This window comes from Lepidochelys kempii, chromosome 9, assembly GCF_965140265.1.
Source record: "Lepidochelys kempii isolate rLepKem1 chromosome 9, rLepKem1.hap2, whole genome shotgun sequence".
NCBI lineage: Eukaryota > Metazoa > Chordata > Testudines > Cheloniidae > Lepidochelys > Lepidochelys kempii.
The window spans coordinates 6,058,587-6,083,499 of NC_133264.1; the positions used below are offsets into that span (position 1 = coordinate 6,058,587).

Consider the following 24,913-nt stretch of genomic DNA (forward strand, 5'->3'; position numbering starts at 1 on the left):
TGAGTTGTGGAATTACAGCTGAGCATAAAAAAAGAACTGGAGCTTTACAGACACTTTCATTTTGAAAAGTGGTTGTTTTTTTATTCAGATAAACCACGTATCTGTTGCCAAGCAAAAATAATCAGTGATGCTCATCCAATTTAAGTATGGATTCTTTTGCCTTTTATGTCTAGGATGTACCTACATTAACCATAGAGCTTCCAACTGGAGGGGTTATTGTCCCAGAACAGGTCAGGGTTTGGACGCTACTATTTGAAAAGCTGCATAGGAGCTAGGTATTATTGTTCATACTCCAGATAAGGATTATTCTTTTAGCTTCATGTGAGCCAACTCGAATGGCACAAGAAACTATTTTGCATACTCAGGCACAATTTAAACACCTTTGCGTGGTAGGGGGCTTTGTCATCAGTTGGCATAAATAATGCCCTGCCCCTTTAAGGCCCAAACTTCAATAGAGAAGGGCTTTCATCAGTCAAAATCCAAAGCAAAACAGTAAAGCATGGCTCTCTCCTGCCGGGGCTGGGGAGCAAAGAAGAAGACCTTACCACTGGTTCTCTTCTCAGCAACAGGGCTCTTTCTAGAGATCTTTCCTTCCTGACTCACTGCTGGAATAAGATCCCAGCTTCCCACAGCACCTCCCTCGGTGCTATGGAGTGGGGGAGTGGAGGGAAAGAATACATTTCCCCCAGCTTCATCCCTAAATAGAGTCAATCTCCTTCCTGCCCCATTATCTGCTTCAGCGAAAGGAAAACTATAATAAATTAGGTATTGGGTATGGAGTTCCTGGAATCTAGCAATAAGAAGTGAAATCCAGGGGGCCCCAGCTATGTGGCTGTTCCCTATGATTGTTCCCTGTTGTTTTAAAAGTCTGTAGTATTAGATACAGAATGTACTGTATCTACACCAGATTAGATAAAGGGTGATTGACAAGACTTGAAATAAATGAAAACAAATCCTTACACAAACTCTAAATAAAGGCCATTCCTGTCTATTAGATTGTATCTCATTGTATAGCTTTAAGAAAAGGAGGACTTGTGGCACCTTAGCGACTAATCAATTTATTTGAGCATAAGCTTTCGTGAGCTACAGCTCACTTCATCGGATGCATACTGTGGAAAGTATAGAAGATCTTTTTGTACACACAAAGCATGAAAAAATGGGTGTTTACCACTACAAACCTTTTGTAGTGGAAAACACCCATTTTTTCATGCTTTGTGTGTATAAAAAGATCTTCTATACTTTCCACAGTATGCATCCAATGAACTGAGCTGTAGCTCACGAAAGCTTATGCTCAAACAAATTGGTTAGTCTCTAAGGTGCCACAAGTACTCCTTTTCTTTTTGCGAATACAGACTAACACGGCTGTTACTCTGAAACCTGTATAGCTTTAGTACAGGGCCCATTCTTTTCAGAAGTGGGTTACCTTGCTGTCAATGAAGTAGGTCAACATATGGTCTTATGACAGCAGAATGTGATCCCTAGTTAAGATTCTCCCCTCTTTATCAGTGTTTGTCAATTATTAAGTTACTTTCACGAGTCACTTGCCTATGACTCACCTGGGCTAAGCCAGCTCTTTCTGGTCTAACTCAGGGGGCAAGCCCCTGTGGAAGAAAGTATGCTTGGAGCAGGGTTGTGATGGTGCAAAGTACTCATGTGATGTTGCACCCCATAATGCTTTATAGAAATATGCTTATGAGTGTAAATATGACATAACTGGAACATGTTTTATGCTAGATATGCCATGTAACATATCTCTGCAAAGGTTATGTTTTTCTGCATGTATTCATCCTATTTGTATGCATGTATGATTTTTATATCTGAAGTTATGAGCATTGGCTCTATGCTTGTATTTAAAGTGTTTACTGTAGAAAACACCTAAGGCAGATGTGGTCAACATAGAGTGAAGGGGTTATTCAAGTAATTGGGAGTACTTGGTTAACAATGGACTTTGATAGGCACCAATCCACATCTGAGCTTTCCTGGGAACGTCCTGCAGAAAACTGAGTCAAGCATGGACCTGTGACTTGCCCAGGTGACTCCAAAACTCCATTTTGTAGCTGGATTCTACACAGGGGGAGAGAGGGGTTTCCACCCACAAGAGAGAAACTATATAAGCTCCTGGGAAAACCCTCCATTTTGTCTTCAGCTGGCTCAAGAGGTAGCCTCTCCACTCCCAAAGGATCCGTGAAACAAACTGGAACAAAGGACAGTAACTACAGGGGCATGAGTGATTGCTGGACCCAGACTAGAAGGAGACTAATCTGTAAAAGAAGCTTATTGGAACATCTCTGAGGATGAGATTTCATCTGTAATCATTGTCTTACTGTGTTAGGCTTAGACTTGCGTGTTTTATTTTATTTTGCTTGGTAATTTACTTGTTCTGTCTGTTATTACTTGGAACCACTTAAATCCTACTTTTTGCATTTAATAAAATCACTTTTTACTTATTAGCCCAGAGTATGTATTAATACCAGGGGGGGAGAGGGGTAAACAGCTGTGCAACTCTCTCTATCAGTGTTATAGAGGGTGAACAATTTATGAGTTTACCCTGTATAAGCTTTATACAGGGTAAAATGGGTTTGTTTGGGATTTGGACCCCATTGGGAGTTGGGTATCTGAGTGCTGGAGATAGGAACACTTCTTAAGCTGTTTTCAGTTAAGTCTGCAGTTTGTGGGAGACATGGTTCAGACTTGGGTCTGTGTTTGTAGCAGGCAAGTGTGTCTGGCTAAAATCAGGCAAGGGACTGAAGTCCCAAGCTGGCAGGGAAAACAGGCTTAGAGGTAGTCTAGGCACATCAGGTGGTAGTTTCCAAGGGGGTTTCTGTGATCCAGCCTGTCACAGCTCACAACCCTTGTTTTAGCAGGGGCCCTGCAGCCAGCATGCTTGCAAACTGAAATGGTGCTGGTCAGGGTGCACAAGCAGCCATAAATGTTACAGACCTTCTGTAAATGTCATGGAACTCTGTTGGAGGAAGGAAGGGGTGACGTCATTGCCACACCCCAAACTGGTGATTTCTGTGACCTGAGAGCTTTCATGCCTAATGTTTAAACCACTGATTCTTTCACATCTTGGGCAGGCCTTTGAGGTGGAACAGTACCTTATAAAGTTTGGGACTTTGCCAGCCTGATGTAAGGAATGTATGTATTTTTTTATTATTCTCAGAGTGCAAAGCACCATAAAGTCACATCACAGTGAACACAACCCAGGCGAGTCATTGGCCAGTGATCTTTCTCCATGTTTTGCTGTCTTCACACATCCCAGAGAAGGGTGACACCACATCCCATCCAGTTAGCCACATCATCAAACCACACTCGCTGTGGGCTTCCCTGGCACCAGTCATTGGTAGGGAGAGAATGTAACCTAGTCCCCTAACTGAATGGTTCTCAACCTCTTCCCTAGCATGACCTCTGTGTCTATACTGGGACATCCTCCGCCCCGCCTTCCCATTTAGCAACAGGGAATGGCAGGGTGGTTGGGACCTTCATCCCCAGCTTGAGCACCCCTGCCCTGACTCTTCCTCTTAGCTTGTCTGTGTCTGGCTGGACTATCACTGTGGAGTGAAAGTAAATGCTCCACCCTCCCATTATTTCCTGTCCCTTTAATGTTAAAGAGGACTGCACATAGCCACTGGTGGCTAAATAGATTCCAATTTCTTTGCAAATCAGATGTGGCTCATTAAACATACGGTGCTGGGTATCACAGTAACGCCCATCAACTGGAAGCCCTGTAAATGATTAGCATTGCACCTTCTGCCGGGGGCTCTCTTAGGACTGTGAGTGGCCCTGTTTATCAAGGAAAAGCAGCATGAGAATCCCATCTGCCTTGATGCTGATCCATGCAGCTTCCCAGCCCAGCTGACACACATTTGTCCATTTTGCAAACTTCAGGGTATGTTCTCCCCTGGCTGTGTGTCACTTGATGTCCGTTCATGTGATTAGGACTTCTTTGTATGCTTAGTGATCAGAGTGAGCTCGCCTCTGCAACCGTCATGGCCAAGTTCCACTACAGTTATTTCACTACTCACAACTGGGGCTTTATATTTGGTAACACAAAACCTTCACTTAGATGTGGTACTCCCCCCCCACCCCGCACGCTTGGTGTGTGCACCTGGGTTAGTACTGAACATTTGCTAATGCTGCCGACCCTGTGAGTAAGAGTTTGCATTCTACAGGAGGGGGATTAATGTGTTGTGTGTTTATGGCACTGTTGGAAGTGGCTTGTGAGGAGGCTGCATAGTCTGTCAGTGTTTGTGGACCGAAGCTGTGTGGGTAGCTGTGTGGGTTGTACGGTACAGTTAGAAGGTCTCCTGTAACTTGGCAAGTCATTGCTTTTAAGGCTTTTGGCTAGGAGGATGTCCCACTCACCTAACCTTAATTCCTTTCAAACAAAGGTTGTGGTATGAACTATATATGTGTACTATATATTATAGTACCAACTGGATGAACTAATGCACTTCGCCTTTCTTCTGTCAGGTATGTTCCTCTTTGCCCTCCAGTCCCATCACACCCACACGCAGGAGTCTTTCTCCTGCACCTTGTCAGGTTGTATCAGTCGCACTCCACCTTCAAATCCCTCAAAACTCCCCTTTGCTGTGAGGCCAGGAGGCCTACAAAAAGCTTTGACAGCAGTTAGGCTGCTGGTGTGTTGTGACCACCGCCTCTCTCCTTCTGTTGCCCCATTTGCCTGAATCCATCCTTTATACTTGATTGCAAGCTCCTTGGGGCAGGGACTATCTTTGCCTTCTGAGTTGGTACAGCGCCTAGCACAATGGGGTCCTGGTCCGTGACTGAAGCTTCTAGCAGCTTTACTATAATAATACTAACAAACCCTGGGGGTCGCTCAGTTAGTTATCAGGGCAGGATTCACAGCAGGAAGAGGGTTGATGTACTGTGTGCCGTTGGTTGTGCTGTTCATTTCTCATTCTCTCTTCCCCCTCCCAGTGTCTGAGGGGCTCAGGATTCCGGGGCAAGAGGACTTTTCTCTATTGTCAGCTGGCTTCTGATTCCCAAAGCAGAATTTTCCTTCCACTCTTTTTCACACTGTGCGCAACTAACCTATGGACCTCCTCGCCAGGGGATGCTGTGATTGCCAAAAGTACAACTGGGTTAAAAAAAGAATGAGATAAATTCACTGAGGAGTGGACGGTTAGCCAAGAGGGTGACCGACCATACTCAGGGTGACCCTCCTAAACCTCTGCCGGGAGGAGAACAGGGGGGAGCGCAGGATTCTGATAACTACCCAGTTATCGGAACTGCACACTCCCCCTGAAGCTCTGGTACTGGCCATTACTGGAGACAGCAGAGGGGCCTAGATGGACTATAACTCTGACCCCTCTGCGGCACCTCTTAGTCTCTGGATTTTCCTTCGATCCCGGTGTGGCTGTTGCTGCAATTGGAAGACTACAACCAGGGCAGGCCTGACCCCCGGCAGCAAGCCTTGGTTCCAGCTGACCCTAGAAGCCTGGGGCGGGCGGATCTTTGGCCCACACAAGCGGGTGGGTCAGGAGCGTTCTGGGCCCCTGGTTCCCCGCCCCTGCACCCCACGTGGAGTTAGGAGCAGGAGCCGAGGGGGAAGAAGCCCGGTCGCAGCCTGAAGCGGCGAGGGGGCGGCCTGTGCCGGGATCCCGGGGCGGGGCAGGGCAGGCGCTGAGCCCTGGCCCCGGGGCGGCGCTGCAGAGGGAGACGGGGAGCGCCCGGAGGGCCATGGCGGGGGAGTCCCCGGGCCGCGGGGAGCAGGCGCTGCAGGAGCTCCAGGCCCTGGTGGAGCTGGTCGGGGGGAAGCCCGAGGTGCTGCTGGTCGGGGAGGTGCTGGAAGCGGGGGAGACCCGGGCGCTGCTGGGGGCTTTTGCCCGGGAGCTCTTCGGGGAGCAGCCCGGGCCCGCGGCGGGCAGCGGGGGGCAGCCCCGGGGGAAGCCGGCTCCCCAGGTCCGGGTGTGCCTCGGCCCCGGCGGCGCGGCCGGCCGGGAGATCCGCTCCCCGCTCATCTTCCTGCTGTGCCGGGCCGGCTCCCTGCAGCCGCCGCGGGCCCGGGCCCGGCTGCGGGAGATCGCGCGGGACCTGCGGAGCCGGCTGCCCCGGGGCCCGCCGGCCGCCCTGGTGGGGGTGATCGTGCAGCCCGGCCCCGGCCAGGAGGCGGCGGCGGCGGCGGCGCAGCGGCTGCTGGAGGCGCTGCTCTGCGAGGTCTTCCAGGGAGGGCGGCGCGGGGCCGGGCTGCGGGACACGGTGCAAGCGGCCGCCTGCAGCCCCGGCCGCCCGGGCGGGACGCTGGAGGTCCGCAGAGCCGCCTGCCGAGCCCTGCGAGCGGCCCTGCAGCACCGAGCAGGTACGGGGCGGGGGGGCCGGGGCATGGGGGGAGCGGGGAGAGAGCAGGCCGGGGGCGTCGGGTTCTTTCTTGCCTCGGGTTGCCGTGTGCACCCCCTGGCGAGCTGAGCTGCTGTGTCAGCACCGGCTGGCATCCAGGAGCGCTGGCCCTGCCGGTCGCCACCAGCTCTCCGCCCAGAGTCTCTTACAAATGACACAGTGGGGCAGGCAGCTGTGGCTGGAAGGCGCTGGGTCTCGCTGGACACACAGCCGCACTTGGGTGGGGGGTAGTGGAATCAAAAGGCCCTGGGATTTGCAAGGGGAAGGTGGCTCCCTGCGTTGGGATGGGCAAGCGCTCCAGAGCCAACCCCCCCGCCTTCCTTCAGTGAGCGCCCCGGGAATGGCCATGATCCCACACCCGTAGCACGGATTTCCTTGCTGGGGCATTGGTTCAGAACAAACCTTGCCACCTGCTTAGTTAGTCCCAGGTGCCCCTGTGGGTTTCCCAGCCCAGGACTGACCCATCCTGACGGCTCAGTTCATTAGGTCTGATGGGATCACGGCACAAGACGGGATGGCAGGTATACATGTATTATAATAATTCATAGCTGTAAGGAACACCACTGGTTACAGCTGATTGGTGCCATGGTCTTGAACCCATTTCTGTCTCAGCAGCACTATCTTGGGGCTTGGCACAAGTTGTACTGGGTTTATTATACCGGTATAATTAAAGAGGTACAAGTGTGGATGCAGGTATAGGTATACTGCTGTGTTATACCAGCAGGGTGCTTTTATTGTAGATGCTGCCTTTGGTGGGACACAACTGAGAGTATCAATTCAGGACAAATTGTTTAGAGCAGGGCAGTTACAGCCCAAAGCTGGGTGTCCTTTATTATTAAGGCACGTCAAACCCACCAAACAGAGAGGACTTTGGTTTTTACCCCACTGGCTAATCATAAGCCTCACAAGCAATTCCCTTAGACACTCCAGTTTCCCAGTCTTGCCACCAGCACCACTCCTTATGGGGATGACTCAGTATGAAAACTGATACCCCAATAAAAGAAAAAAAGTTCTCCTGATGCCAAACGACCAAGCCCCAGACCCAGATCAAATGAAAACTTAGATCTTACCCAAAATATACGCTGATAGCCAATTCTTATTAACTAAACTAAAATTTATTAAAAAAGAAAAGAGAGAGAGTTGGTTGAAAGATCAATATACATATAGACTTGAGTTCAATTTCTTGAGGTCCAGATGCATAGCAGAGATGGTGAGTTTTAATTGCCTGAAGTTCTTTTAGAAATAGTCCATAGGTTATAGTCCAATGTCCATATTCAGGGTGACTCCAGTCAGTGACTGGGAATCTCAATTCTTATGGCTTAGGGTTTCCCCTTCTTGAAACCCAAAGCAGATCCGAGATGAAGAAGGATCATGTCCCAAGGTTTTTATATATTTCCAGCAACCTCTTGGCCTGAGAAAACAACAGGCTTAACTTTGTCTCCCAAACATCATGGCAATTAGCATAGGGTAATTTATCCATTAAACAGTTCAGATACAGGTTACCCCAACCTTCAAAGAGACATATAGACAATAACACTATTTCACTCAAGTGTTTTCCTAAATGTTAATATTCCTTTTTTGATCTTTGAATCAAAGCCATAGCAATAGACAAGACTTGTTTGCTTACCTCACAAGCCCTGAGCAAACACCTACCCTTCTATCTCTAACAATGCAGGCTTGCATTTCAAAGCTCTGTTTATTTACATCTCTTCCTAACAAGTCTTTAAAGTTCGGGCCATGGGTTATGTCAGTCTGTGAGTTAATTAGCTCTCTCTGGCCCTGTGTCTTACATAGCGTAAGTGTGCTTTTCCTGGTACAGTGTATTCCAGCTGCTCGCACTCTGGTTCTCCTGGAGCAGAACAAGCAGCTTGCTCAGAATCATGGTGTTGCCAGTATAACTGCATCTCCTCTCCGGGCTTTTTGCCTGCACAGCTGCATCAGTCACAGACGATGTCTTATCACACCCTTGACCAATGTAGCTATGCTGGCCGAAGTCTGTAGTGTACGTGTAGCCACATTTACATTAGTATAAAGATACCGGTATAGTTTATTCCTGTGAGGGGAATAAGCTTTACACCTATAACTACGTCCCCATTAGGGGCGATACTGGTATAAACACTTTGCTAGATTATCATACCCCTAACTGGTGTAGGTATACCAGTACCTCATCTGCATATTTATGTGCAAACAAGTGGCAGTTCAACCCTGCCTCCGCACCCCTGCAGCTCACTTCCCTTTTTGAAAGTACTTGCCTCAGTCTGTCCTGTTTTCTCTCTTTCCCCCCTCACTTTCACGGCTTTCCCCACATGCTTGGATCCCATCCAAAGACTCCTCCCTGTTCCTCTTGCCCTAAGGGGTCCCTCCAGCCATAGGTGCTGGAACTAGGGGTGTTGTTGCACCCCCCAGCTTGAAGTGGTTTCCATCATATCCAGGGTTTACAGTTTGGTTCAATGGCTCTCAGCACCCCCGCTATACTAACTGTTCCAGCATCTCTGCCTGCAGCTGTCCTCAAATGCATTTTCCTCAGACCCTCTCTAGATCCATAGGCCCTCAGCCAGGATTCATAGGCTCCCCAGAGGCGGCAGTCCCTGTAGTCCCCTCTCAGAGGACGCCCCTCTTCACCCTCCCCTTGCCCTTAGTGCTTTTATTTTTCCCTTTGGCCTAGTTGGCTCCTTCCCATGGAGAAACCTGTAGGGGCGGGACAGAAAAGCTCCCTTGCTGAGTTTCCAGACAAGGCCTTTCATCTTCCCTGGGTCAGGAGCCAGCTGCATGGCTGGTGCCATGGGGCAGGGGAGACTTTGCAGGGTTTGGGGTTGGGTTGTGTCTCCTCCCCACTTCCGTGCATACCGGAGGAGACACTGACTCAGTGACATCCCTGTTCCTGGGTGTTTCTTTCCCATGCCTCAGATCCCTGCTCCGTGATGTTATTTCTTGGCTTCTCCTCATGTTCCTGTTGTTTGCCCTCCTGGTCCTGGCTCCAGTTTCTTTTCTTCTGCTGGTGGAGCCACCAGGCCCTCCCCCCCCCACCCCCGCTGGCTCTGTCATTAGCTGCAGACAGCTCAGACCCAGCTCGCTGACATGGGACCTCTGCCCCCGCAAGCCTTGGGACAACTGGCCTGTCTGCTCCCCTTCTGCGCTCCACTGAACCATACTGGGCTGATGTCGTGGGTCTTCTGTCAAAAGGGGCCTGACCCTCATCCCTATGTTCCCCTTTGCCTGGGTCAGGCCACATAACTGGTCTCACACAGTTGCAGATGAAACCTCTGTTAGGTTTGTACCCAGACTGGGACGTTGGATCCCACAGGCCAGGAACCTGGGGTGTAATAGAGATCCAGCAGTGAGATTTGGCGCCGGGTCTGAAATTCGCGACTTGGGCCTGTCTGTGTCCAGATGAGAGGTTTCAGAGTAGCGGCCGTGTTAGTCTGTATTCGCAAAAAGAAAAGGAGTCCTTCTGGCACCTTAGAGACTAACCAATTTATTTGAGCATAAGCTTTCGTGAGCTACAGCTCACTTCATCACTTATGCTCAAACAAATTGGTTAGTCTCTAAGGTGCCACAAGTACTCCATTTCTATCCAGATGGAATCAGAAGCAATCAGATTACTCTTCCCTTTCCCTGAACTTCAGGTCTGAATGAATCCAGCCACGATCTTCGTGGTTTAGGTGCTATCTCTCTAATGAGCTGACCTGGAACCCTGAATCTGCACTTTGGGGAAGCTTGGATCTGATCCCGGCCTAGTCCCGTCACCCCTTTCAAGCCTGTACTGCCCTCTTCTGGTGCTCCGAGGCTAGTGGCGGTTGCAACCTTTGTGCCTGTGACTTTGTACTGAGGCCGGAACACACAGCTTTTCCATCTCTCACTTCCATGTGCCCGACACTGCTGTCCTTCGCCCATCTCTGTCCCATCAAGGGAATACTGCTGGGGTCTCGGCATTTGCTTCACACCCTCTTCTTTAAGTCACTCTTCCAAGTGCCCCAGAACCCTCTGGATCCTTTTGGTTCCAACATCCCACTAGAACAGCAGCAGAGATGGAAAAACATATCCCTCTGTGCGTTACCATGTGCCTTAGCAGCTTTGCTTTGATGCTAGGGAAACTGGTGCTTGTGGATTCTCACAAATATTGATAGACCCCCCTCCTGCTCTTAATTCTGGCGGTGGTGGGAATAACCTGGCAGGTAGCAAAGAAGAGAGCAGCATCTCTAGGAGCCTTCAGTGGGTGCTTCAGAAGGCCTGTTTGCATAGGGTCCCATACACTCATGTTTCAGGTGTCAGGAGGATGCTTGTCACTGTAGCTGGCCTGGGGGGATGGTAGTTTTAAACTGGTGCATGTGATAACAACCCATACCCATGCTAGAAGCCCTAGTGAGCTTACTCATGTGCATGAGGAGAATTCACAGAAGTCAGGACTTCAGGGGTTGGCCCTAATTGCTTTCACCACCAATGCACTGGGGAATAGTATTTTTAAACTTGTGCGAGGGATGAACAGCAGTGATTTGAGCCTGTTGCAGTGTTATGAGGGCATGCCATGTCTGTCTGGGAAAGTTACACTGTTATAAATAAGGTGTGACTTTAAACTGCTGGAGTTATCCTGGTATAACGCCCAGTATGGGCGGGAGGATGCTTATTCTGGACTAAGTGTGTTTTGTTCTTGGCTTGGTTCATGTCACTGGGGAAGGGGTGTAAGCTACGCTGAAAAAAGCCACTCTTATACAAGAGTTTCAGAGTAGCAGCCGTGTTAGTCTCTATTCGCAAAAAGAACAGGAGGACGTGTGGCACCTTAGAGACTAACCCGTTTATTTGAGCGTGAGCTTTCGTGAGCTCCAGCTCGCTTCACCGGATGCATCTAGTACTAGTAAGGTGCCACAAGTCCTCCTTTTCTTATGCAAGAGTGTAACTATACTGGTATTACTAGTACAACTTTTCTGTGTCGACAAGCCTTTGCCTTTCCCCTTGCATCTCAGTTTTGCTCTGCAGCTCTCTGCTATTCAAGCCATGCCACCACCCAGCTCCTCCCAGTGCTGCCCTGAACTTCAGCACCTCTTTGCTATTCTGGTCCCACACCTCTCTTGAACTTAGGGTCTGTAGTGCCGATGTAACTTATGTCAGCACGGCCCCCTAGTGTAGATGCAGTATATGCTGATGGAAGGAGTTTTCTCGATCACTCGATAATTGCCCTGTTCTGTTCATTCCCTCTGAAGCATCTGGCATTGGCCACTGTTGGATGACAAGATACTGGGATATGTGGACTATTGGTCAGACCCAGTATGGCTGTTCTTATGTTCCTGCTGATGTAGGAACACCCCCTTATCCCCCCAAAAATTAGCTATGCTGACAGAAGCACTTTGCACTGGTGGTTTTGTTGGCATAGCTGTGTTGGTCACACCCCTGACCAATGCAGCAACATTGGTAACCGTTCCAAGTGCGGACCCAGCCGGATGTGGATGGAGACAATGGATATCCACTTACACTTATGGCCTTAACTAGATCGGGCACCCAAGCGCTAAGAGGGGAAATGCTAGTGTGCTAACCTATTTTCCCTGAGCATGACATTCATCCATGTTCACTAGGGACTAAAAGAGGGGAACAGTCATGTAAAAATTATTTTATTGGGGGATTTGTTTTGTTCGTCAAGAGGAAATATCGATCACTTTGTGCAGCTTAATGTTGCGTAAGATTGATTGCCTTAGTCAGGAGAGTCACTGCTAAAGCCGCTGATAACTTACGTTTCTAGGAGATAAGGTTTGATTGGTGGATGAGATATCGCATATCCTAGGATTTGGGGATACTCGATAGTTGCAATAAGCTGCTTGTCACGTGAGGCCGTGTGAGAGTAAAACTACCCTTGTCTAATATCCTAGTATTTTACAAAAGCAACGAGGAGTCCTTGTGGCACCTTAGAGACTAACAAATTTATTTGGGCATAAGATTTGTGGGCTATAACCCACTTCATCAGATGCATGGAGTGGAAAATACAGTAGGCAGGTATAAATATACAGCACACGAAAAGATGGGAGTTGCCTTACCAGGTGGGGGGTCAGTGCTAACGAGGCCAATTGAGTGAGGGTGGATGTGGCCCATTTCCAGCAGTTGACAAGAAGGGGCTCTGATACCCAGAAGACACCTACTATGGGACAGACCCAACAAAGAAAGTAACAGAATGGCACTAGCCATCACCTACAGCTCCCAACTAAAACCTCTCCAGTGCATCATCAAGGAGCTACAACCTATCCTGAAGGACGATCCCTCACTCTCATAGACCTTGGGAGACAGGCCAGTCCTCGCTTACAGACAACCCCCCAACAGTCTTGACTCCTGTGAATTAGCCCACGAAAGCTTATGCTCAAATAAATTTGTTAGTCTCTAAGGTCCCACAAGGACTCCTCGTTGTTTTTGCTGCTACAGACTAATGCAGCTACCCCTAGTATTTTACAGTAAAGGCTCAAGACCTAATAGTAACTCACCTTCCTCTGCAATGTTCTTTTCCTTATGCAGATTCTACGGCATTGTTAAGTACAATACAAATCTCTCTATTTCCAGCAGGACTCCCTGGGAGAGGAGAACTAGTCAATCAATAGGGAGCAATAATATAAGTGTCTGGGGCCGAGGCCCAGATGCAGGATGTGAGGTTTTTGCCTGCCTTGTCTCTTCATTTTTGTTTTAGTTCTCAAAGCTGCTGTGTGTGTTCACGAGCAAATCCATGCCAGCTTCCTTGCTGTGCCTCCTGAGGCTGCCGACAGTCCTCTCATTGAAGCAAACACAAAACCCATCCAAACCCAACTGTTAGTGAAAATCATTAAGGAAATTCTTGGCAGCAAGAAAGTGTGGACAAATAGTTAGTCCTTATTCTGAATGTGTCCAGACTAGGTAAGAATTTTCACCGGGGAGAAATGGATTTCTGGGTACCGTTTAATGATTTCACATGGTGAATTCTATATAGAGGCCCAAATTTCCAACACACCAAGGTTGAGTAGCATGGGGGTACCACTGTCTGCCAGCAGGGAACAGCCATACTGTACGTGACCCAGAATAAGCCAGGTCCCCCTATTGTCAGCATGGCGTTGAGAAAGCCCTGTCTCTTGCTGATAACATTCTGAACTCCCCGTGCTCTTTTATTTCCAAGGTGGGGAGGAGAGAGAGAAGCGGAGATTCCCCTCCCTCCTGCAGTGCATCCCCTGGGGCAGGAGGAGCCAGAGAAGAGGCCATTCGGCTAAAGCTGCCAACAACCTTCATGAGGGTATGTTCAGCGCCCTGGAGGTGCTTGTGTTCTCCACACGTCCCGCAGTGGGCTCCTAGCAGGACAGATGTATCTTATGATGTGTGGCAACCGTGTTTTTTTTCCCCGGCAGCATTCCCAGATCTTTCCAGTGTAAGGAATGGTCGATCGGGAGAAGATTTGGAACCTGAATCTCCCCTATGATGATGCCGAGTGCTCCCACTAAGCCACAAGGTCTGGCCTATGGTCCTTTTCTAGTGAAACCCCAGCAGGCTCAGATTCCCAAGCCTAATGTTGGCTGGCTTCCTTAGGGAGAACATCGTCTCCGTATATACCGGCTGATGCATCAGTACTAAATGCCCCTGGAATCTATCTTCTGGCTCTGGTGGCAGCACGTATCACACCATAGGCTCAGCCACCCCCACAACATCCAAATGCTGAGAGACCATCCCGGAGGCACGCTGGCTGGGATGTTTCTCTTAGTGTTGTCTTGCCCTGGTATTTTATGAGCACAGCGCTGGGTCCCTCTATCTACCTGTGCTCACTGCAGTGGTTGCAGTGGCCTGCACGCAGTGTTGGTTGTAATGTGGCAGTGGATTTGCCGGAACATGTCTGAACTACGAATCGCTAACTGGGCCGCAGCAATTAGCGTCTTCAAAGTGCTGTCTGGCAGCTACCTGCACCGCGCCAAGGCAGGCAGCCCCTGCTATATGTGCATCTGTACCCTCCCGGTCTTCTAAACTCACATCCCCCCTGTTCTGACCACCCGCTTTCTTCAGTCTCTCACCGTCTCACCACCATGAATGTTCCAGTTCTCTCTCGCCCTGCTGGGTCCGACTCATTACCTCTCCCATCCCTTGTCTTTATTGCAGTAGCAGAGGACCCTGGGTTGGTAGGTGCTTTGCCAGGATCTTTTAGGTGTTTTATCTGGTCCAACAAAAACGTAGTGGCCCAGTTCTCTCTTTATTTACACATGCAGTGTCACCGAAGTCAGTGGACTTCTATGGGTGTCACTGAAACTTTGGGTTTGGCTACACTTGCAAGTTAGAGCGCATTAAAGCAGCCCCAGGCGCCCTAACTCATGACCCGTCCACACTGGCAAGGCAGGTAGAGTGCCTGGACTCTGCAGACTGGAGCGCTCCTGGTAATCCACCTCCACAAGAAGCACAACGCTTGCTGCGCCTTGGGTGAAACGCCCCAACTTCAGTGTGAACAAGGTGTTGCATTACTGCGCTTTGATCAGCCTCCGGAAACGTCCCATAATCCCCCTAAGCCAAGTGGCCACTCTTGTCATTGTTTTGGAATTGGCTGTAGGAATGCGGATATGTCCTTTCAAAGCTCCGTTTCTGACAGCCGGCATGCTTATCTGCCCTGGGACAAAGCAAGCCATTAATGTGGAATGCTGCTGTTGAGAGTGTGTGAGAGAGAGGTGGAGGGAAGGGGTGTCTGCTGCTGTCTGAACTTAGCATGTCAGCATGTTGTCTTGTCTCTCCCCCCACATACACACAACACACTCCCTGTCATACTCCACCCAACCCACCCCTTTGAAAAGCATGTTGCAGCCACTTGCATGCTGGGATAGCTACCACAATGCACTGCTCTTTGTGGCATTGCAAGACCTGCTAATGCGGCCATGCCAGTGTGCTTGAATCTGACAGTGTGAACACACCGCAGCGCTTTCCCTACTGCGCTTTCCGAGGGCTGGTTTCACTCCCAGCACTCTACATCTGCAAGTGTAGCCATGTCCTTGGTCTACACTTAAGTTTTGCTGGCAAAGTGATGTCATTTAAGAGAGTGAAAAAAATCACACCTCTAACTGACATAACTGTGCTGGCAAAAGCCCCAGTGAAGATGCAGTTACACTGCCAAAGGGGTCCTTTCGCTGGTATAGATTATTTATTTCGTTCATCGAACTGGTGTAAGCTATACCGGCCAAAGAACTCTTTTGCTGGTATAAGCTGCATCTCCACTAGAAAGGTTTGCTGGTATAACTATGCCACTGTCTAGTGTAGACAAGGCCGGACACAGAACTTATCCCTGTTTCTAAATAATGACTTTGAGCCCTACTCCAGATCACTCTTGAGATCCTTTGGAAATGCAGGTTCAAATCCTCTTCCCACAATTCTTGCATTTCCCATCAACGATCCCCTTTCTGCAGGAGCACCGTTGGCCAGAGGCTACAGACTGCTTCAGGAGGAGTCCTGAATAATACCTTTATTCATAGTCAATGTATCTTTTTGCTAATTTCCAAACTGATCCATGACCGATGGTGAGGAGGACACCCCACTTGGAGAACCCTCTTGTTATAATAATTGGTTAGGTGACAATGGTGCAACGGGGGGCTTCAGATTAAATGGGCAAAGCACTGAAATGCCCAGTTTGTAAAAGTTAATATTTGGTACAGAAAGGGCATTTTCTTCATTGAAAATTGTGGTGGCAAGAAAATCCAGTCCAATAAACCTTCAAGCCCCGATCCTGCAATCGGTTTCAGGCAGACGGATGGAAGTTGATGAGGCATCACATGGGAATGGGGGTTGTCTGTGTGGATCAGATTCCAGGAGTGGGACCCAGAGCTTCTTACCCACAAGCGGGTGAAGTGAGTCACCTTCTGGTGTTAGTTTAAAATCCTGTACGCTGCCAGAATGCCCAAAATTGGAGCCGATTATGACAAGTCTCCAATTTATGGTTAATTTATTGCTTAAACCTTGATCCTTAATTAAAAATATGAGTCACGATTTGCATAAAATGAGAGTGCTGAAAACTGGGACTCCTGTGTGCATCTTCCTCAGTGACCTTGGTGTGTCTCCCTTTCCCTGCTCCTTGTAGGTGGCCTGCAGGACCCCGAGGAGGGAGTGGCTCTGACAGGCATGTCGCTTAACGGAAACTGTGAAGAAGCAGGCAGAGGCACAGGTGCTTAGAGCTCCTGGATCGTGTCAAGGAACCACTCTTGCTGATGTCCTCTTATAGCATGAGAACGCTGGGCTGAGTTCACCCAGCTGATCTCCTGGAAAGGGGACATGGAAGCCATCACGCAGTTCTTGGGAAAAGCTGCTACCTTCTGTGTCCGAACCAGATACCCTTCCTGCTCCCACCCCGCCACTGCTGCAGCAAAACTCAGAGGAGGGTCATGTTCTACTATTCGGTAGAGTTAATTTGTGGATGCTAAAATGGACTGTGAGCCTTTAAGAAATCCCGTTGGATGCATTTCACTGGGGGGGTGTGACAGTGCAGGAATCCCAGGTATAAAATGTGCTCAGCTGCTAAAAGAGAGAGTCACTCATTTGAACAACAAAATTCCCCTCCAAGAGGCCTTCAGGGTTTCTTTGCTGATGGAGCTAATCTTCTGCCTTGTCCTCATGCTTAATTGCTGTTCTAAAGCTCCAGATAATGGCCTCAATAGAACTTCCATTTTCTGTTTGCCTCCCTGTTAGGAAACAACAGGCAAGTGGGGTGGGGGAAGCGATAGAGCTGCAGGGAGGTCACGGTGGGATAGCTCATCTCCATGTACAGGCCTTGGGACATACTGGCGAGTTGAAGAGGATTGAATGCAATAATCTAATGTGAAGAAAGGCTACTGTCATGCCGTACAACTCACGTGCACAATGCAGAAGTCACTGATGATCACGTCGATAGGAGAATGGTCTGAGAGAGCAGTTCATTCCATACGGCTAATCCTGGTGCTAAGTGAGTGATTTACATGTTGCTCTGGGGGCAGAGCAACGGACAGTGCTTATAGCGTTTCCACGTTCTGATGGGGGTGACAGATGTCCAGCCACCCCACCCCCCAATTCCTTAACAGTGGGTTCCCAACAACCACATGGCTTTCAGGCCCCGAAGACCACCCCTTACATTCATCTCTCTTAAAGATGTGACTTAATATGTTGTTTTTAGGAAATACAATCTATATATTTAATAGTTTTCAAAGGTATTTTTTTAACCTGTCTGGCAACCAGTTGTTTTAATTAGGCTTTTATTTCCATGGAATATTAATGGGACCCTGGGTATGTCCGGCTACAACATAAAGTACGATTGAGTTTGTCTTGGTTTTCCTTGCTCTCTGTTACAAGTTTTCATCTGGATCAGGCTGTTGGCAGGACTGTGTCTCCTCAATTATGTCCCATCTCACTGTCCTCCAGGCTTGCTGGGAGGCTCTTTTATTTGGGTCAGTCCATCTACAATCGTTTTGTCTTCCTTTGTTCTTTGGTTGGCAGAGAAGCAGCTAATAAGTGAGCACTATGTAATCCTAGCCAATCCATCTCCTGATCTGCTGAAAATTGATCTTGTTCCTCCTGAGAGAAATGTGCCGTAGGCAATCATTTTCTATTGTGTAGAGTAGGAGGTGGGCAGTCAGGGTTCTTTACCCAGTTCTGACCATGGACAAATAACTTAATTTCTCTGTGCTTCAATTTCCTCAACTGTAAAATGGGGATTTTGATATTTACCTACCTCACGCAGGAGCTGCAAGGCCTCCTTTGTCTCTGACAAGTGCTGTGAGATCCTTGGAGGTGCCAGAGAAGGGCAAAGGGCAATGGGAGAACAAGAGCGTACTATAGTCTACATATTCATGGATTTCCCTTCTGGGGTCTCCCAATGGTGCTGCAGTGATGTTTCTGCTGTATGAAAGCAGCTCGCTGCATCTGTGGTGATTTAGTGGCTGCTGAGCAGTGGAAAAGAGCATTAGGTGTCAGGGCGGGGCGGAGTGGGAGTGACAGAGTAGCTGGGTAAATGGGGAAACGTTTTCTCTGATCCTCGAGTGGTGTTTGGTGGAATTTTATGTTGTAATTCAGGTCACTTCAGAACTTTGCTGCTGGGAGTCTTTGTGGCTCATGACTTAGGCCTTGTGTGTGTTGGTTGAGTATACCTAAGGTGAGAATTTAATCCCAGTATAACTCTCTCTGTGGACACTCTTATTCTGGTATGAGAGTGCCTTTTATTTAAATTTAGCTTATATCACTTGGGAAGGGGTTTAAGCTAAACTGAAAAAAGCCATTCTTATTTTAGTATGTGTGTCCACGCCTGGAGTTATACCTGTGTAAAACTTTCCTGTGTAGACGGCTTTAGACAGAACCTAGAAGGTAGATAATACAGTAGAACCTCAGAGTTACGAACTGACTGGTCAACCGCACACCACATTTGGAACTGGAATTACACAATCAGGCAGCAGCAGAGACATAAAAACCCAAATACAGTACAGTACTGTGTTAAAAGTAAATTACTAAAAAAATAAAGGGGAAGTTTAAAAAAAAGATTTGATGAGGTAAAGAAACTTTTTCTGTGCTAGTTTCATTTAAATTAAGATGGTTAAAAGCAGCATTTTTCTTCTGTGTAGTAAAGTTTCAAAGCTGTATTAAATCAATATGCAGTTGTAAACTTTTGAAAGCACCATAAAGTTTTGTTCAGAGTTACAGATATTTCAGAGTTACGAACAACCTCCATTCCCAAGGTTGTAAAGTCACAGCATGAGTCTATATATATGAGTCTATATAGAGAGGACCAACACCACCCTGCTTCCAGATCATGGGGTATTCTGTACATTAAATTTGCTTTGAGGGAACATGGTTACAAGCAAATTGAAAATACAAATATAATAATGTGATTTAGTCAAGTCATTTCTTGTGGGTGGCTGCGTACGTGATGCTGGATTTCAGCACTGAGTGGCAAACAGTTGATCAGTTCCTTGAAGTGAATCTTGGCTAATGCGCTATTTTCTAGCAGAGCTCCTCTGGGGAGCTGTGCAGGGAGATAGAGGGCCTGTCTACGCTACAATATTAAGTCGACTTACGTTAAGTTGACGTCTAGCCACTGCAGTAATTAAAGCAGTGGTTCACATCCACACTTGCTCCTTCTGTCAGTGGGGCGCGTCCTCACCAGGAGTGCTTCCGCCGACTGAAGTGGGGCATTGTGAGACACTGACAGCTGGAGCCTGGTAGCCCTGGGGTTCACAGCTGTGCCCACTCCCCCTTGCCGCCGCTGACAGCCAGAGCTGTCAGCCGTGCATGGGCTCACAGTCCAAAGGCAATGTAAGTAACAGTGTCTACACGGACACTGCGTCACCCTAACTACATCAACATATGCGCCACACCTCTCGTAGTTATGTCGGTGTAGACGGCCACTTACTTCGACAGAAGTAGCATTCTAGTGTGCACACTGACATAATTAGGTCGATGTAAGCTGCCTTAGGTTGACCATAACTGTAATGTAAACCAGGCCTGAGTCTTAGGTATTTATGTCTCTCTTTGTTTGTCTCTAAATTAAGAGCAGGTCACTTATTCAAACTCTTCATACTAATTTAAATGTTTACTCCCATAACAGTGCTGACAGTGTTATGCAAATCTTTGTAATCTGTTAAGGCCTGATGAATTAACCATTTAAAATATCCCCGTAGAGACCAACACAATGTATATGGACTTGGGGCCAAATTCTGCTCCAGATTTACACGTGTAGTGACTTTGATTCCATTGACTTCAATATTCTAGATTTATATGGAAGTAAACGGGCGCAGAGCTGGCCCCATGTATCTTCCACTGGACATTAGTCTTCAAGAAGGAAAGTGACTTGGATGTTTGTTTGTTTTTAAACAGGTTAATTGGCCTTTTATAGGTGAAGCAGATATTTTATGTAGTATTTAATTGGGGGACTAATTTTGGGACATTGTTACCTTAGATACTTGATCTGAGAAATAAATAAACAGATTTAAATCCTATATTGTAGATTGCTTCTGAAGTTTTATTGATGTCTACCAGAATGTTCTCCCCAATACCACGGATATGTGGCTTACTTTGACTTTCAATTGATTTGATTTAAGCTAAGCTGGGGGAGATGGAAGTCAATATATAACCCTTTGAGCACTGAAGGGAATAGTGAAACCTGTCTTTGGTGGCAATCCACAGCGCACAGGTGGGCTTTAACTAGTGACCGAACAATTGGTACCTGGGGATGCTCACTGAGGAGAGGGACCACTGTACTGCCTTTTCAGACATGACCATTATAATTCCAATGCCAGGGTTTGATTGTGTAGGATGCTGAGCACCTTCAACTATATTGACTTAGTGGGTTCTGAGACACTCCGCATGTAACACTTTTCCTACTAGGTCAGAATCTGCAGAAATTGACGGTGCTAGAAAAGGGTCAGAACTTTTTGTTCCAGAACAAACTTTGTAAAACTTCAATTTTCTGTTTAGCCCGACTTTTTCCTCTCCTCGGAGTTTCCCGACCTGAATGTCAGATCTATCCAAACTGGAACCAAAGCATGAGTTTACAAGCCTAAATGCTGTGCTGATAACCAGGGCACTACATGAAAAAACAGAGGGGGCATTTGGACCTTGCACTGTTGTGTTAGCAAACTGTGCCAGGCTGAGGTGGAGAGGGATTTGATAATGTTTTGTTAGAGGCAGATAGCTGGACTGGATGCTTTTTTGGGCAGGTTTCCCTTTTTTTCAACTCGTGAACTTAGATGAGATGGGAGAAAACCCACCATGAGGGCTCTTCCTTGCTGTATCGCCTGGCCTTGCCCTGTGATTCCTGCAGGTGTGTGGTAAAAAAAACCCACCTTCCTCCCCACCCCCAACTTCTGGTAGAAGCTGGGAGCACCTCTCACTGGGTAGGCTCTTCAGGGCGGCACCGATCTTTTTGTTGTGTCTGTACAGCACCTAGCCCAATGCAGCCTGGGCCATGACTGGACAGTTCTACTGCTAGGAGAGCTTATAGCAGCAAAGCTTGTTTCAGTGAAGAGCTGGGGGTAAACAAGCCCTTAGGAAGTTCCCCGATGGTCAGCCTAAGCTTTCCCATTCTTAACATCACATGCTCGCTCAGTGTTCCTTTTCTCCTCCATGTTTCATGGCTCCTGGTTGGGTGCCAACTTTCTACCCACACAAAACTGAACACCTTTGCCCTGCCCCTAGCCCCACCCCACCTGAGGTCCCACCCCCATGTATCCCCCCCCCCCGTCGCTTGCTCTCCCCACCCTCGCTCACTCACTCGTTTTTTATCAGGTTGGCTCAGGGGGTTGGGGTGCGAGACAGAGTGAGGGCTCCAGCTGTTGGTGCGGGCTCCAGGGTGGAGCCAGAAATGAGGCATTTGGGGTGAGGGAGGGGGCTCCGGGCTGAGGCAGTGGGTTGGGATGTGAGAGAGGGTGAGGGCTCCAGTTGGGGGTGCAGGCTCTGCGGTGGGGCCAGGGATGAGGGGTTTGGGGTGCAGAAGGGGGCTCTAGGCTGGGGGGTGGAGCCGAGTGGTTCAGAGTATGGGAGTGGGCTGCAGACTGAGGCAGGGAGTTGGGTTCTGGGGGCGGGTATGGGCTCTGGGCTGGGGGTGCAGGTTCAGGGGCCAGAAATGTGGGGTTCAGGGTGTGGGAGGGGGCTCTGGGTTGGGGTGCAGGGGTGGTGAGGGCTCTGGCTGGGGGTGTGGGCTCTGGTGTGAGGCCAAGGATGAGGGATTTGGGGTGCAGGAGGGGGCTCTGGGCTAGGGCTGAGGGGTTTGGAGAGCAGGAGAGGGATCAGGTCTGGGGCAGGGGGTGAGGGCCTGGGAGGGAGTCAGGGGTGCAGGCTCTGGGCAGCGCTTACCTCAAGCAGCTCCCGGAAGCAGCGGCATGTCCTCCCTCCGGCTCCTACACGGAGGTGCTGCCAGGTGTCTCTGCGCACTGCCCTGTCCACAGGTGCCGCCCCTGCAGCTCCTATTGGCCACAGTTCCTGGCAAATGGGAGTTGCAGAGCTGGGGCTTGGGGTGGGGGCAATGTGCGGAGCCCCCTGACTGACCCTACACATAGAGCCGGAGAGGGGACATGCTGCTGCTTCCGACCGGAGCCGCCAGGGTCCCTTTTTGACTGGTCATTCCCATTAAGAACTGAACACTTGGCAACCCTAGCTCCTGGTCTACAGTGACACCCATGGGCTGGGTGCCAGGGACGTGCAGAGGTGACAGGACTTGGAGGAATTGTGCCTCTAACATGTTGTGCGCAGCAAGGGCATCATTTCAGATTTTTTTGGGCGAGGGGGAAGTTGTATCCGTCCAAAACCCCCCCTATCTCAGGGTAGTCAATAGGTGAAGCGCACAGGCCAAAGCCCGATCCACAGATGCTTTTGAAAAAAGAAAAGGAGGACTTGTGACACCTTAGAGACTAACAAATTTATTCCTTTTCTTTTTGCGAATACAGACTAACACGGCGGCGACTCTGAAAGATGCTTTTGAATGGACCCTGAAGTCTTTTTATGTACTTATCATTTTTTAAAATTATTATTTCTTTTGGAATCTGGACCTTGCCTATATTTTGACCAAGAAATTTAGATCTTGACCAAAACTAACTGATGACTCTTCACCTATGTGATTATAGATAGTGCATCCTGCAAAGTCGGGGGTGGGCGGTTGGGGGGAGGGGAGCCAGACCCATGAAAAGTCTTGGGGGGCAACTGCCCCAAGGCAAACGACACCCCTACTGCAATGCAAAGGGGTCTAGGCACGTGTGTGTGTGTGTGGGGGGGGGGGGGGGGGGGATGATCTGCCTGCCCCTGCCCTAGCTGCTATGGGGGCCGGGCTGGGGCCGTGCATAGCCTTTTCCTGCAGCAGGGAACCGGCCCCTGTAGGGCGAAGAGGCTGATCGGTTCCCCCGGCCCGGGGGCTGCCTGCCCCATGCTCCCCTGTAGCAGCCCACGCCGCGCGGGGAGGGAGGAGTCGTCCTGCTCCTGCCTGTCACTTTTACCGGGCTCATGCCCGGAGGCCGGGGGCCGACTCGGCCCATGCCCCTTCTCCCCACGCTCCCGGGCTGAGCCCCGCATTTTCCTGACGGCGCCGCCGGTGCTTTGTGATCTGGCAGCTGCGAGGGCAGCCCCCTGGCCGGGGGCCTGTGGGGTCCTTTGACGACACTTCCGGGCCGGAAGGAGGAGGCGGCGGCGGCGGCAGTAGTGCTGGTCACGGCACGGACCCGAGCACCGGCATCGGCGGCCCCCGAGCCCCCAGCCCCTACCGCGGAGCAGCGAGCAGCCCGGGCCGGGCCAGGCCAAGCGGCAGCATGATCACCTCGGCCGGTGAGCGCTGGGCCGGGGCCCCCCGCCCGCCCGGGATTTAGCTGAGTCAGGGCCGGTGCCTGGGCAGAGCCGGAGCCGCCGCGCCGCGCCGGCCTCTGGGGACCCATCCCTCCTCTCCAGGGGGCGTCCCCGGCGGGGACACCCGGCTCTCCACCGTGGGGGCATCGACGTGTCACCGCCGCTGCCTCCCCACTGGGCCCCCCCCCACTCACCCCCCACGGACTCCTGGGTTCCATTCCTGTCTCCGCCCCCTCCCTGCGTGGGACAGGTCACTTCCCGCCTCCGTTTCCCCGTCTAGGACGGAGATCGGCCTGATGTACGTGCCTCCGTTTCCCCATAGAGAGCAGAGACCGCCCTGATTTCTTTCAGCGATCTGCAGGGGCTTGGCTGATGTTCCCAAAGGGCTTTACGCTCTCAGAGCAGTCTGGCTGTAGAAGGGAAACGTGTTGGTTTTTTCCTGGGAGGCAGCTCTTTCCCTTCACTTTGTCACAGCCGTGAAGATCAGCATGGGAAGCACTGAGTGCTAGGAACTGAGTTTCAAGGCTCTGACTTGCCAGCTGGGCACCTTCAGAGGCGGTTACCCTCTTTGGATCTTGCTCTCTGGCTCATCAGATCAACTCCAGGTTTAGCAATATTCATCTCAAGACACATTTATTTGTCTAAACAGTTTAGTAACTTGATTTGATTTTGTGCTTTTTCTTTTAACTTCCTGTAGTTAACGTGACTCACTGCCTGAGTGATAGACATTTTAGGGACTAGTTACAGGAATCACAAAATGTGTTTAGTCCTTGACATCTACTGTTGCGTGTCAGCTGCCGCGCTTGGGGGAAAGATCCACTTTCATTGGTGCTCTGAACTCCCCTGTGGAGTTAGCAGGATTCCATCCTGAAGTTCTGGCATTGCAGTAGGGATGCCTAGTCATAGGCATGGTCATTTGTCCAGGTTTAAACCGTGGTCCTTCTTTCCTAATGATATTCCCCCATCTGGTACTGAGCCAAAATCAGACCTGGCTTTGTCTGGTATCACGTGGGGGGCACAGGTTTAAAAAGAGCACTGCTCTGCCCCCACTGGCATGACCTTGCTCACACCAGGTGTGGGAGGCCATGCCAAGTGGGGGTGAGGTCCTGCCAGTGTGGACAGGCCCACATCATTCCTCGAAGTACTGGTGTGTTTGGTATCCTGAGAATGTGTGAGTGGCCACCCTACCTATTCAGGGGGTGCAAATCCAGGCCTGACTACTACTAGTCAAAATCTTAAATAACACAGAATTGGTAGAAAGAACAGGAAGACTTGTGGCACCTTAGAGACTAACAAATTTATATGA

General features: G+C 49.6%; 2 protein-coding genes across 3 annotated transcripts in view; both read left to right on the plus strand.

Annotated features, from left to right (window-relative positions):
• The first annotated feature begins 5,562 nt into the window (after positions 1-5,562).
• C9H2orf72 (chromosome 9 C2orf72 homolog) lies at positions 5,563-20,257 on the plus strand. 2 transcript variants are annotated; one of them, XM_073359109.1, is made up of 4 exons: positions 5,563-6,322; positions 13,481-13,594; positions 13,707-13,807; positions 16,400-16,488. In XM_073359109.1, the coding sequence occupies exons 1-3, from the start codon at positions 5,704-5,706 to the stop codon at positions 13,775-13,777; spliced, it is 804 nt and encodes a 267-aa protein (XP_073215210.1). In that variant the 5' UTR covers positions 5,563-5,703; the 3' UTR covers positions 13,778-13,807; positions 16,400-16,488. The 2 variants fall into 2 exon arrangements, with proteins under 2 accessions (XP_073215210.1, XP_073215209.1); XM_073359108.1 differs by lacking the exon at positions 13,707-13,807 and having other exon boundaries at positions 16,400-20,257.
• Positions 20,258-23,424: 3,167 nt separating this feature from the next.
• PSMD1 (proteasome 26S subunit, non-ATPase 1) overlaps positions 23,425-24,913 on the plus strand; it is a 126,502-nt gene continuing 125,013 nt past the window's right edge. Inside the window, exon 1 of the mRNA XM_073359107.1 lies at positions 23,425-23,589. Within this exon, the coding sequence (XP_073215208.1) occupies positions 23,574-23,589 (16 nt within the window). The 5' untranslated portion in view covers positions 23,425-23,573. The remainder of the gene's footprint in view (positions 23,590-24,913) is intronic.